Here is a 12,878-nt window from a genome sequence, read left to right as displayed (position 1 = left end):
CTTATGTTCTTTACATTCCCAATTAAAACTATTCATATAGGGACGCCTGGGTGGCTCATTGGATTAAAGCCTCTGTCTTCTGAGGGTCCTGGGAGGGTCCTGGGATTGAGTCCCGCATCAGGCTCTCTGCTCAGCAGGAAGCCTGCTTCCTCCTCTCTCTCTGCCTGCTTCTCTGCCTACTTGTGATCTCTGTCAAATAAATAAATAAAATCTTTTAAAAAAATCCCTATTCATATATATGAATATATATTATATATATAATATTTAATACATATACTAAAAATCAGCAGTGCAACTCCTAAAAGTCTCTTCTTCTCTGCTAAGGAAGCACAAGGACATAAATTATAAATCTTCTAAATGTTCACATATTTTAGAATAATACTTATTTCATATCTTAAATTTCCCCACAAATCATAAGTACAATTTTAAAAAGTTGTTTGTCACTCTTTGTCAGAGAATTTTCAATCAGAAGTATTCTAAAACAAATTACTAAACATAAAATAGGCCATTTCCCAAAGTACTTTTCATTTGCATTTATGTCGTAAGCAGTATGAAAAAGATTCATGCTATTTCTACATTTTCTCCCATTTCTTTATAACTTCTTCACTACCCCGACTTCTCTAACCCACAAAGATGTCCCCTCATCCTAAATTTTAAGGTACCTCGAGTAAGTCATTCCCTCCTATCACACTTAATTTTCCCATTCCATGAATCCTAACTAGATGCTGTTTTCACACAGTGGGGAGGTTTTTGTCTTTGTATGCGTTTATTACTTCCCACAGTTCTCAGCAGAGTATACACGGTAGGCAAATGTTTATTGACTGAATAAAGCTCCTGAGTTCATACAAAGAAAAGAGTAATTAAAAAAAAAAAAAAAAAAAAGAGGTTTCACAAAGCCATATTGATTTTAAGGCCCAGTTTGTTTCACTGGTGTCTTCCCAAACTGAGAACAGTGCCTGTCATAAACAAATAAATATTTATTGAGTAAACAAACATTCAGTTTCTTGAAATACACTAAAGTTCTGAAGCCAGTTTTCTTCTTTCTGCTAACACCATGAAGGTGCAAGGAAAGGAATTCTGCTTCTCCTCTTCGTCCGTATCTATAAATAGTTTATGTTCACTACACGAACTTACACAGTACTAGGAATCCTATGGATTAAAATGACCAAACCCAGGGAGCATGGCTGGCTCAGTCGTTAAGCGTCATCTCAGGTCATGATCCCAGGGTCCTGGGACCAAGCCCCACACTGGGCTCCCTGCTGGGTGGGAAGCCTGCTTCTCCCTCTCCCAGTGTTCCCTCTCTTGCTATGTTTCTCTCTGTCAAATAAATAAAATATTTAAAATTAAATTAAATTAAATTACCAGGGGTGCCTGGGTGGTTCAGTAGGTTAAGCTTCTGCCTTCAGCTCAGGTCATGAACTCAGAGCCCCGCATCGGGCTCTCCGCTCAACAGGAAGCCTAAGATCTGCCTCTGCCTATTTGTGATCTCACTCTCTCTGTCAAATAAATAAATAAAATCTTTAAAAATAAATGAATAAATAAAATAAAATGACCAAACCATAAATAACAAGAATCAACTGCACCTTTGGCTAGTGATCAGAAGACCATGACAAGTTTGAGGGATGTTCCTTCAAGCTATTTTAGTGACATGCTTTCTGGTCCAACCATGAATTCGCTCTCATCTGAGGCTCATCTGCAGGCCACCTGAGCATGTGGACAGTCTGGCTCACAGAGTCCTAAGTTCCTCAAGAAAATACTTCAACACAAAAGCAGGCCGTGGCCTTTACACCCGCCACTCCCATATGCAATCCTGGCTTTACTAACACTTTTAGAAATGACCTCAGACTCAATTCTTCAACTCTGTGCAATTTTAGAGGTAGTTATTCTGGTGAGATTGGAACCTATGAAAGGTCTACCTATTTGTACCTTAGAAGTATCTCCCAAGTCTTCAACTTCAGCCCTGCCCCCAATCACTTCACAATTCTCATCTTCAATTATGGAGGGAGAGAGGAGGGAAGATACATAATCTCAGTAAGAGTAGTGGCTCATTTTCGCCATCCGTTTAAGACCTGTTCCAACTTTTTTACCTTTCATTCACCCCCAATCTAAACTGCTCACCTTATTTAAGCTTGCTCACAATATATAAGAAATACACATTAATTCATCTTAAGAAATATCCTTTTTATCTAAAAAGTCTAGGATTTAAAAGGATGCTAACCATTTTACAGCCTTATAAATTTCTAATTAAGGTTTACTGCAACAGCTATTCAAATCAATAGAATACACTTTGAAGATCAGTAAGTTGAATTATCTATGTAAGTCTTAAAATGTTCTTTTAGAATCACCTTTGTCCTTGCTTTCCTAATATACAGTGAATACAACTAGAAGGGACATATCTTGAAAACAACTAGACTTAAAAATAACTTGCCTTTTAATATATACTGCACATTAATCTATATAAATCAACTGTATTATGTACATGTATATATATTGCACCTTAATTTCTATAGACGTTTCAGTCAGGTAAGCATGCAAAGCAGATCTTCCACTGTAAGCACACATTATAAGGCTAAGTGTCTGGTGAGCAGATGACTAAATCATGGGGTGGGAGCAAAAGTCAGGGCACAAAATGGTGAATTTGAAGTTCTAAGCAGGCCCTCCATGCTAATAAAAGAAAATACCTGGAGAAGTGGTCAGCGCTTACTTAATAAACAATCAATATGATCAACATGCTTCAGGTGAGACAAAGGTGGATTTTGCTCGGAAACTTGACACACTCTCCAATTACAAGGAGATGAATCACCAGGTGTTTTTCAATTCCCCTCCCCCATGCCTACTATCAGTGACCCTGCTGATTAGATTCCTACCAACTAGCCAGAAAAGCAGACTTTATTCCACTGTCTCGCCTTCAAAGCTTAACAAACATGTTCATATACAAAGGAACAGTAATGGTAAAATGATCCAGGCTTGCTCTTCTGTTGATGACCACAAGGCCTCTCCATTCCAAGGATGTAACCTAAGCTTGCACAGATGGCCTAGCTCTCTGCTAATGCAGGGGAGCTGGGTTTGTTTTCAGGGTGGGTGCTGCAAACCGCCAGGTGTATTTATAGAAGGGAGCAAGACTAGGATGGAGGGATGATGACAGAATAGGAAGTTTCTTCCACCTGGGAGAGAAGCCCGTGGAAAGATCTGGATCCCACAGTCTAGGTTCTAGTCCTGACTTGCCAACTATGTAAACTTAGTGGGGGGGGGGGCACCTTTTTGGTCTATTATCTTAAGTATAAAATGTAGACAATGCCCCTTGCCTTGGATGGCTTTCAGAACAAGGAACGAAATCCTGGGATGTAGTAAGCAATGGATAAGCGTCAACCTGCTCTCCCATTCTTCTGTTCGCCCAGAATTGCGCCTCAAAAATCATAGAGATAGACTGCCCCTTTAAACTAAAAGGCCCAAGCTTGTTAGGAGAAAAGAAAGAAAGAAAGAAATGACAGGTGGAGGCTTGCTTATTTACTGGAGGATCTCGCTTAAAATGGAGTTAGGATATTAATAAGATGGGAGACCACATGGAAAAAGCATCCAGTATGAGCAAACTAACAAGAAAGAAAAAAAAAAAGAAGAAGAAGAAGAAAAAGAGGAAAAAGAAAAGAAAAGAGAGTCCTTTATGTAAGCACGAAACAAACTTCGGAAGCTGCGGATATCCTGTAAACCTACTCGGTGACCTCAATTCAAATCACAAGACCACGCAGAGCTAACCAAAATGCTCACTATCCATATGCCGCCTTGTCAGTTTCAGACCACGCTATTTTTGCAAAACTGTCCTCAAACCTGAGGCGGCTCTCCCGCCTCCAAATCCGCCCCAGATGGGTCTGGAAGCCAGGAGGGAGTATCAGAAGGAACAGCGATGGGAAAGTGGGAAGGTCTGGTCAAATGACTGAAAAACAAGGCGGTGGGTGAGGGGGCGGGGTAGAGCAATGTGGCAGCGCCGTGGCCAGTGAGCCAGAAAGACGACGGCTTCACAATGAAGGAAAGGAAGAGACTGCGACAAGCGCCGGCTCCCGGTCTCCGGCGGGCACTGATGGGGAGGCCAGGGGCGCGCAGAGCGTGGGAAGACGGGAACCGGGAGCGGAATGAAGTCAGAGTCGCTGGTCAGGCAGGAAAACCAAGGAGGAACCGAGCAGGTGCAAAGCCCGCGGGAGGGGAGGACCGGGCTCAGGGTACTCACTGTGTAGAGCAGGTTCAGCGCACACAGGCAGTTCTTGGAACACGCGAAGCCCCCGCAAACCATCTTGGAGCCTGTGGTTCCCGCAACGGCAGGTAGACGTGGCTCGGGCGGAGCCTCCGGAACAGCCTCTTTGTCCTTGCCTTTGGGGCCTGGCCGAGGCCGGGGTGGGGGGCCCTGGGCTGGGGTTGCAGTGCGCTGCGCGCCCGCCGCGGCTCGAACCCGCTCTGGAACCTGCGGCCGCCGCAGCTGGAGCCAGAGCCCGAGCCCCGCCCAGCCCCCCGCCTCGCCCCGCGCGCTGATTGGCCGCCGGCAGGGAACAAAGGTAGAAATATGCAAATAAATGCGCTCCGCCAGCCGGCAGCAGGGAGGGGCGGGGCGGCCCGGGGGCGAGGGGGAGGGGGCGGAGGCCGTAAGGGACCTAGCTCCCGGCCAGAGCTTGTGACCGCCGCCTCGCTGTCGTTTCCTGGGGAGCAGGTGAGAAGAAGAGGGCGGGGCCCGACGGAGATCCACGCTGGCAGGGCAGAATATGACAGCACCTCTCGGTTCTTGGCCCTGGTGGATGACGTGGCACCATTTTGAATGAGATTTGAAAATTAAGCACCTAGCCTTGTTTGAATGAATAGGTGGAGAAATAAATTAATGAATGTGAAAGATTTAAAAGAGACAACACAGTGAGGGAAAATGAAAAGAAGAAAATAAGTGAAAAAATAAAAGGAGAGAATGAAATCTCTGCTACTCTTAGGAAATAGGTAAAGTACATGGCCTATAAATGTGAGGACTCCTGTCAGGTCAAAATTTTTTCTACAAGGATTTGCAAAATACTAGTAACTATGAATATGTGCATGCCAGAGAAAATCAGGAGAGGTAATTTTGGTCTTTCAATCTTGAATTTCAATAAGCTTTTTTTTTTTTTTTTTTTTTCACAAATAAGGATTGTGCAAATTTTTTTTAAATGATAGAGTCTTCACGTCAGTCTTTGCATTGGCACTATTGAGTGTCTACTCTGGAAATCTTGTATTCTCAGATCCCTCACCTATAGATTGAGTTATTATGTTAAGCACTTTTTGCACAGTGCCTGGCACAAAGTAAGTGCTCAATGCATGTCAGCTAGTATTTGTAGATCTAACAGTTTTTTAATACCTGCTGTGTTCCAGGCAGTAACTAAGCCAATAAAGGCTTGGTTGTTTCCTAGTACCTTCTCCCAAAAAAGGTTCCTTTTATATAAAGAAATGTTCAGATACTTATGTGGAGCCTAAGGGTTCATGTTGAGTAAATTATGTGAAAGCAAATGCTAAATATATGTTAAATAGAACATTGCAGCTGATCAAAATAGTGTTCATGTAGTTTTCTGCTCCCGCTTCTAAGCTCTCTTTACCTCTCCAAACCCTACCACACCAAGAAGGTTTCATTGATTCTTTAGCTTTTGTATTCCACATTAACCTTTTGTAGACACTCAGAACTATTCCAAAAATTACTCTGGAAAATGACCTTCCAACTCAAACAATACAGTGCTGCCCAGCTTTCCTTTCTAAAAGCCAGAGACTTATTAAAGAGGAATTAGCAGGAAGATCTATTTTTCCTCTTCTCATTGCTGGATGCTGCCAATACGCTACCACTTCATTGCTCCCCCAACCATGGCAACTCTTCTTTGACTTCTTCGTAATACCCTCTCCTATCTCTGTGTGGGTTGAGTCTTTAATTTATCTCAGAGAAATGCTACCAATATGTTGGTCAGGGTCCAGTGGAAGGATAGAGCTCATTCAAATATCATAATTAAAAAGTTTAATAAAGAAGCTATTTTTAAAAGTGTGGACAAGTTTAAAGGAAGCCAATAAAGAATAGTGGAACAGTTTAGATCTAGCAAGAATGCGTAATTGCCACTTCCCTTAAGTCTGACCAGCAATTTAGGAAACAGTTACAAAAGTCAAGCAAGAGCTGTAGCTGTAGAAGCATTGTCAGATAAGAGTTATGGGCTTTAATAGAGAAAACCAAGGAACTACTGCAAATTAGAAAAAAAATGAATACAATGGGTTTCTTTTTAGGATTTATAAAAGACCATTTAATCCCATCCTAACAACAATGAGCCAAAAACACTACAAATTCAGTTTACAAAAAAAAAAAAAAAAAGCTATCAGAAAACTGAAGATCCAAAGACACCTAAAAGAACTAAAATCCAGGAGGAAATAAGACATTTTTAGGAAGAAGAGTTCACAGCTGCTTTTATCTCGTGTGGATTGGTTGCAGAAAGAACACTACATCAAATGAGAGACCAAGAATGACTAGCTGATCATTTAACCATCTTTTAATCTCCCCACGTCAACTATGACAGTTCCAGGAGGCCCCAGCCACAGAGTGAGTCTACAACTACTTGCTTTAACTTATAAGCTTTAACTTATAAACCTTCACTTAGTACAAGGGTTACATGTTTCAAAGTCTGTGGTCAGAGAAGAGTGCTCTTTCCCCAGCTATCTCAAGGTTAACATATCTCCCTCCCCCAACCCAAAAAAGTGATTAACAACTGGGGTAAGGATGGGAAAGATGAGAAAGACCCCTACAGAACAATATGGGTCTTTAATCCAAGGCATTGGCTGCTGATGACTAAGGGAGCAGCAGAAGAGAAAAATCCCTCTATGGTACATTGTTACAGCCCTCCAGACATGAGCTAGAACAGTAGGATAAGGAGAGACCTCACAAGGACATGAATGAAAACCAAGAACATGACTGGAGAACAAAGACCACTCCCCAGCAAACAAAATGGTAACAGCTAGGTTGTAAAGCACAGAGACCTTCCAGGGGTCAGAAAGCTGGTGACTGGGTATAAAGTAAAAAAGCTCTCTACACAGACCTCCTTTCTGTAGGAAAAAAGTCTTGATCATTCCCTCAAAAATATTTGAAGCCAATGCTGATTGAATCTATTTAAACCTCTAACAAATTCTGACCCCTCCCAACTATAGTTTAGACCGAGTTAAGCACCCAGTATAGCAACCTGATAGAATAAGGCATGTACCATTTTCTGGGACTAAATATTACTTAATTTATTCTCAATAGTTCTTTTATACATACTATCTGACACATAATAAAAATTATGAAGGTTGTGGATGATTAAAAACTTGGGGCTTAAGGTCAAAAGAAGAAATGGCGAATAGAACCAGACCCAGAGATGATCCTGATGTTAGAATTATCAGACAGGTACCGAAAACTCAATATGACAAATGTGTTAAAGAATTCCATGAAAAACAAGTAGGAAAATATGGGAAATTTTGAAAATCAAGATTGTTGGAAAAAATTTTAAATGAAATGAGAGATACACTCCAAAAAATTTTTAAATGTGATTTAAGCAAACTGAATAAAACAGACAGAAAAAACAAGTTGAAAGTAGGTCAACAGAAATTGCTCAAACTAAAACACAAAGATAAAAAGTCCTCCCTCCCCCCCAAAAAATGCACCAGGGCCTCTGATATTTGTGGGACAAGATCGAATAGTGTGTGTGTGCAGAAGACAAAAAAAAAAAAAAAAAAAAAAAATCAGAGAGAAGACATATATAAAGAGAATAATGGTTAGGAATCTTCCAAACTTAGAACTATTTACCCATGATCCAAAAATGGTCATTTCCACCATCCCCTACTGAGCAGAGGAACATAAGCCTGCCCAGATTCAACAAGAGGGAAACACAGACTCCACCTATTATGGGAGGGTTGCAAGGTCACATTATAGAGGAGCACATATATGGGGAAAACTTCAGTGTATCTTTGGAAAATAAAATCTGCCACAAGTAATGTCCTTTTTCCATATTATGCCTCCAAACTGCCCCTTTGTTGACAAATTGCCCCCTCTTTTTAGAGAGAGAGAGTGAGAGAGTGCAAAAGCAGATGATGGGGGAGGGGCAGAGAGAGAATCTAGCAGGCTCCATGTCCAGCATGGATTCCAACATGGGACTCAACCTCAAGACCCTAACATCATGACTGGAGCCAAAACCAAGAGTCAGATGATTAACCAGCTGAGCCACCCTACAAATTACCTTTGTTTATATGAGGAAAAAGAACAGGAAATTAGACTGTAGTTCTCAGAGAGTTTCAATGGAGACGAAGCTAAGAGACTATATTTTATTCAATGGAAGAGGAAGTTTTATGTTTATATAATAAATTTATCTTTGGCCATAAAATCAATAGAATGGATAACTGAAATTTCTTTTTGTTTTTATTTCTTAAGATTTTATTTATTTATTTGTAAAAGAGAGAGAAAGAGAGAACAAGAAAATGAGCACAAGCACAGAAAACAACAGGCAGAGGCAGAACCAGGCCTCCTGCTAAGCAAGGAACCAGATGCAGGACTCCATCCCAGGACCCTGGGATCATGACCTGAGCCGAAGGCAGAAGCTTAAAAGACTGAGCCACCCAGGTGTCTCTGAAATTTATTTCCTTTAAAAATTGGGTCTCCTAAAGGGGAACCCTCCTACACTGTTGGTGGGAATGCAAGCTGGGGCAGCCACTGTGGAAAACAGCATGGAGGTTCCTCAAAAAGTTGAAAATAGAGCTAACCTATGACCCAGCAATTGCACTACTGGGTATTTACCCTAAAGATAGAAACATAGTGATCTGAAGGGGCATGTGCACCCAAATGTTTATAGCAGCAATGTCCACAATAGCCAAACTATGGAAAGAACCTAGATGTCCATCAACAGATGAATGGATAAAAAAGATGTGGTATATATATACAATGGAATACTATGCAGCTGTCAAAAGAAATGAAATCTTGCCATTTGCAACAACGTGGATGGAACTAGAGGGTATTATGCTTAGTGAAATAAGTCAATCAGAGAAAGACAATTCTCATATAATCTCCCTGATATGAGGAAGCTGAGAGGCAATTTGGGGGATTTGGGGAGTAGGAAAGGAATAAATGAAACAAGATGGGATCAGGAGGGAGACAAATCATAAGAGACTCTTAATCTCACAAAACAAACTGATGGTTGCTGGGGAGAGGGGGGTAGGAAGAGGGTGGTTTGATTATGGACACTGGGGAAGGTATGCGCTACGGTGAATGCTGTGAAGTGCGTAAACCTGGCAATTCACAGACCTGTACCCCTGGGGCTAATAATATATTATATGTTAATAAAAAAATTAAAAATTTAAAAACTTGGGTCTCCTAAGCAAACCATTTTTAATAATGTTTAAGTGGGAATAAGTGGGATGCCTGGGTGACTTAGTCAGCTGGGCATCTGCCTTCAAACTCAGGTCATGATCCCAGGATCCTGGGATCAAGTCCCATATCGGGGCTCCTTGCTCAGCAAGGAGCTTGCTTCTCCCTCTGTCTGCTCTGCCTGCTACTTCCCCTGCTTGTGCTGTTTCTCTCTCTCTCTCTCTCTGACAAATAAATTTTTAAAAATCTTTAAAAAAATATAAAATAAATGGGAGTAAGAAAGATAAACTAAATTTAATCTAATCAGTTTTACATGTAATTTATTGGTTCTTAAATAAGTCTTTAATATGAAATGAATTATTAACAATTGAGGAGATTGGTACCCTCTTCTTCTCCTACTCCTTTGTTTTATTTTTATTATTTTGTTTATTTATTTATTTATTTTGAGCCAGGGAAATAGCATTCTTATGTTCTTGTGCATTGGTCCAGATCCTAGGAGAGGCAGACACCAAGGCTGGACTCTTCCAGTGCAAGAGATTTATTGGAAGACACATCTGTGAGCTTTCCTAGGAGCTACAGGAAGTTGGGAGCACTAGAAGAACATAATGGAGGTCTGACCTCTGTGAAGTAGAGAAGGAAGGAAGGAGAGAGAAGGAGGGAGAGAGGGAGGCAGAGGGGGAAGAAGAAAAAAGAAGAAGGAGGGAGAAAAGGAGATACAAACGTCAGGGCAGTTTTAAGATTTGGCAAGGCCAGAAGAGAGCCAAAGTCAGGTGTCCAAAAAATCTAGCATACTCCCGTGGAATGCAGTTGCCTCAGTATCCCTACCACACTTATTGGCTGGAAACATCAGCACAAATGCAAGGATGGATATCAGAATATAAAATTGAGACTAGCTTCAATTATGCTCTTCACAACAGATCCGAGAGGTGCTTTTTCTTGAAAAATAATTCTAACTATATTTTGCCCTTATGTCCTAAAAATATTTCTGTGGTCACATTTCAAACCATCTTTTAATTTTTCAGTCCTCATCATTTTATCAGGGAAGGAAATTCTCTAAGTTCTTCTGGGTAATCCATTTCAGGTTTTAACAAACATTTAAAAACTCTTCATGGGGGTGTCTGGCTGGCTCTATCAGTAGATCATGTGACTCTTGATCTTGGGGTCATGAGTTGGAGCCCCGCACTGAACATAGAATTTACCTAAAAAAAAAAGCTGTTAAAAATTTTTTTAATAAAAATTCTTCATGCTTTAGATTGAGCTTGACATTGTCTTGAAATTGTTATTGTTTTTTTGCCATTCAAGTTTAAGGTCAACATTTTTAAAAATAATTCAATACAAGGACTTCATTGTGTTCAATAATTTTTTTTTCAAGATTTATTTATTTGACAGAGAGAGAGAGAGAGAGTGAGCACAAGCAAGGGGAACTGCAGGCAGAGGGAAAGGGAAGAAGCAGGCTTCCTGTGGAGCAGAGAGTCTGATGTGAGGCTTGATCCCAGAACTCTGGGATCATGACCTGAGCTGAAGGCAGCCGCTTAACTGACTGAGCCACCCAGGCACCCCATGCTTAATAAATCGTGTGTGTGTGTGTGTGTGTTTTCAATAAATCTTAAGCAAAATAATTCCTAAGCTTTGGTACAGCATTGTTAACTGCTCTACCAAAAGACTTCCTGGACTTCTCAGAAATATGAACATGAAATTAGATAAACATGAAATTGTTCATACGCATTTTATAGTCACAAAAATTATCTGTGATACAGATCATTTTAAATCACTTCAACTGCAGTACACTTTGCTATGCTAAACCTGAAATCATTATTAAATAAATCAAATGCCAATTGTTAAAATATCTGTCAATGATTTTAACTAAAATTGATCCAGCTAAATGATTTCTAATGCCCAATAGGTTTTTTTTCTATTACACATTTTTTTTTGTCCATTATTCCTCTGATATTCTACTATCTCCAGGACAAAAAAGAAAGAACTGTAGAATCTTTCCTTTGAAATGATTTGTAATCTTTTGGTTTCAGTGAAGCATAAGAAATGAGTTTCTTGGCCAAAAAAAAGACAAAGAAACTGATCAGTAGCTGCTTCTCTCCTTCCGACTCTATCTCTTCCACTGTTTTCTCTGTGTTATCCTTTTTGATGTTATGCCAGACTTCAGTGATTGAAAGCGACATATTCTTCCTACAATAATATTGTCTCCCTTTTGCTATGCAGGATGTTTCATTATTGATGCCAAAGGATTTTAAATAATAGTTCATTTACAGGAAACTTTTTCTTCCAACCACAAATTAAACTTGAAGGTTTTTTGTTTTTGTTTTATTCTGTTTTTGCTTTTACCAACTTCTTTTCTTTTCCCTCCCCTGTGTTGTCAACGGGACTAAAAATATGCACCTATAGGACCATTTTGTCATATGCTATGGCACTAAAATCTCAATTTTGAATTTTTGCAACTATTTTTAGTAGTAGATTCAGCTATGATAGCACTGCATGCAATTCCAGGCACTAATGGGCAAATCTAGCTTGATGGCCAGACAAATCCAACCAGACCACTGATCAGCTGCCTCAAATGAGGGGAGACAATCAGCTTTCAGGAGGAGATAATCTGCTCACTCCTTGCCTCTGTTTTCTCCACATCCTCCCTTCCAAATTTTTTTTCATATGCTGCATGAATGAAGTACCAATGAGAGTATAATTTGAAATGAATTGATATTTTTAAGGTTCCAATCACATCCGAAAGAACTTTCTGGAAATCTACCCTACTGATTCTAAGGCCTGATCTGTTTCCATGCTGAGTATTGTAAATCCACTTATGTTGTATTTATTTAGTCCAATAGTTACTGCAGTAAAAATATAATTTTTATATTGAAAGCTAATAATAGTGCCTTAGTGAATACATATGTATCAGAGAACAACAGGTAAAATTGAATAGGAAAAGGTGCAATTAAAGGGGTCAACTGAATTTTTTTAAATAAGCTGACATTATGTTTGAGAAAATGGAAGGAAACCCGACATTTATAAGGAGGACCAGATGTTAAATTTTTTTAAAAACTATCTTTCTGCTTCTTATCTATGAACAGCTTATGAGTTCTAAAAGCAAGATTGATGGAGCATAATGTAGCTCCTGGCACAGTGGAAATCATTCAAGCTGGAAACCACTCAGATGTCCATCAATACTGGAAATGCATAATGAAATCATGCTACAGTCACATGATGGAAACCTATGTCCAAACTGAAAGTGAACAAAATACAGCTACCTCAACAATATAGATGCATCTTACAAACACGGAGTTAGAAGAAACCAGAAATATAAGAATGTATATTGTATAATTCCATTTATATAAAGCTCAAAAACACCAATTCTAATGCAATATTTAGAGATGAGTACTAGAGGGTCAAACTAGAAATAAAAGCAAGGGATTGATAAACATGACAGGAGAATCAAGCATTTGAGGAGCTATGTGAGGAAACTGTAATTGGAAAAAGGCACAGGGGGACTCCTGGGGGGTCAGTCATG

At 39.9% G+C, this 12,878-nt stretch overlaps 1 protein-coding gene across 1 annotated transcript in view; it reads right to left on the bottom strand.

The window, feature by feature from the left end:
- TSPAN13 (tetraspanin 13) overlaps positions 1-4,481 on the bottom strand; it is a 33,380-nt gene extending 28,899 nt beyond the window's left edge. Inside the window, exon 1 of the mRNA XM_004743393.3 lies at positions 4,223-4,481. Coding sequence (XP_004743450.1) covers positions 4,223-4,285 — 63 coding nt within the window. The 5' untranslated portion in view covers positions 4,286-4,481. The remainder of the gene's footprint in view (positions 1-4,222) is intronic.
- Between the last annotated feature and the right edge of the window lie 8,397 nt (positions 4,482-12,878).

This window comes from Mustela putorius, unplaced genomic scaffold (genome assembly GCF_011764305.1).
Source record: "Mustela putorius furo isolate JIRA1106 unplaced genomic scaffold, ASM1176430v1.1 tig00003845_pilon_pilon_pilon, whole genome shotgun sequence".
NCBI lineage: Eukaryota > Metazoa > Chordata > Mammalia > Carnivora > Mustelidae > Mustela > Mustela putorius.
This window is presented reverse-complemented; position numbering and strand designations above follow the sequence as displayed.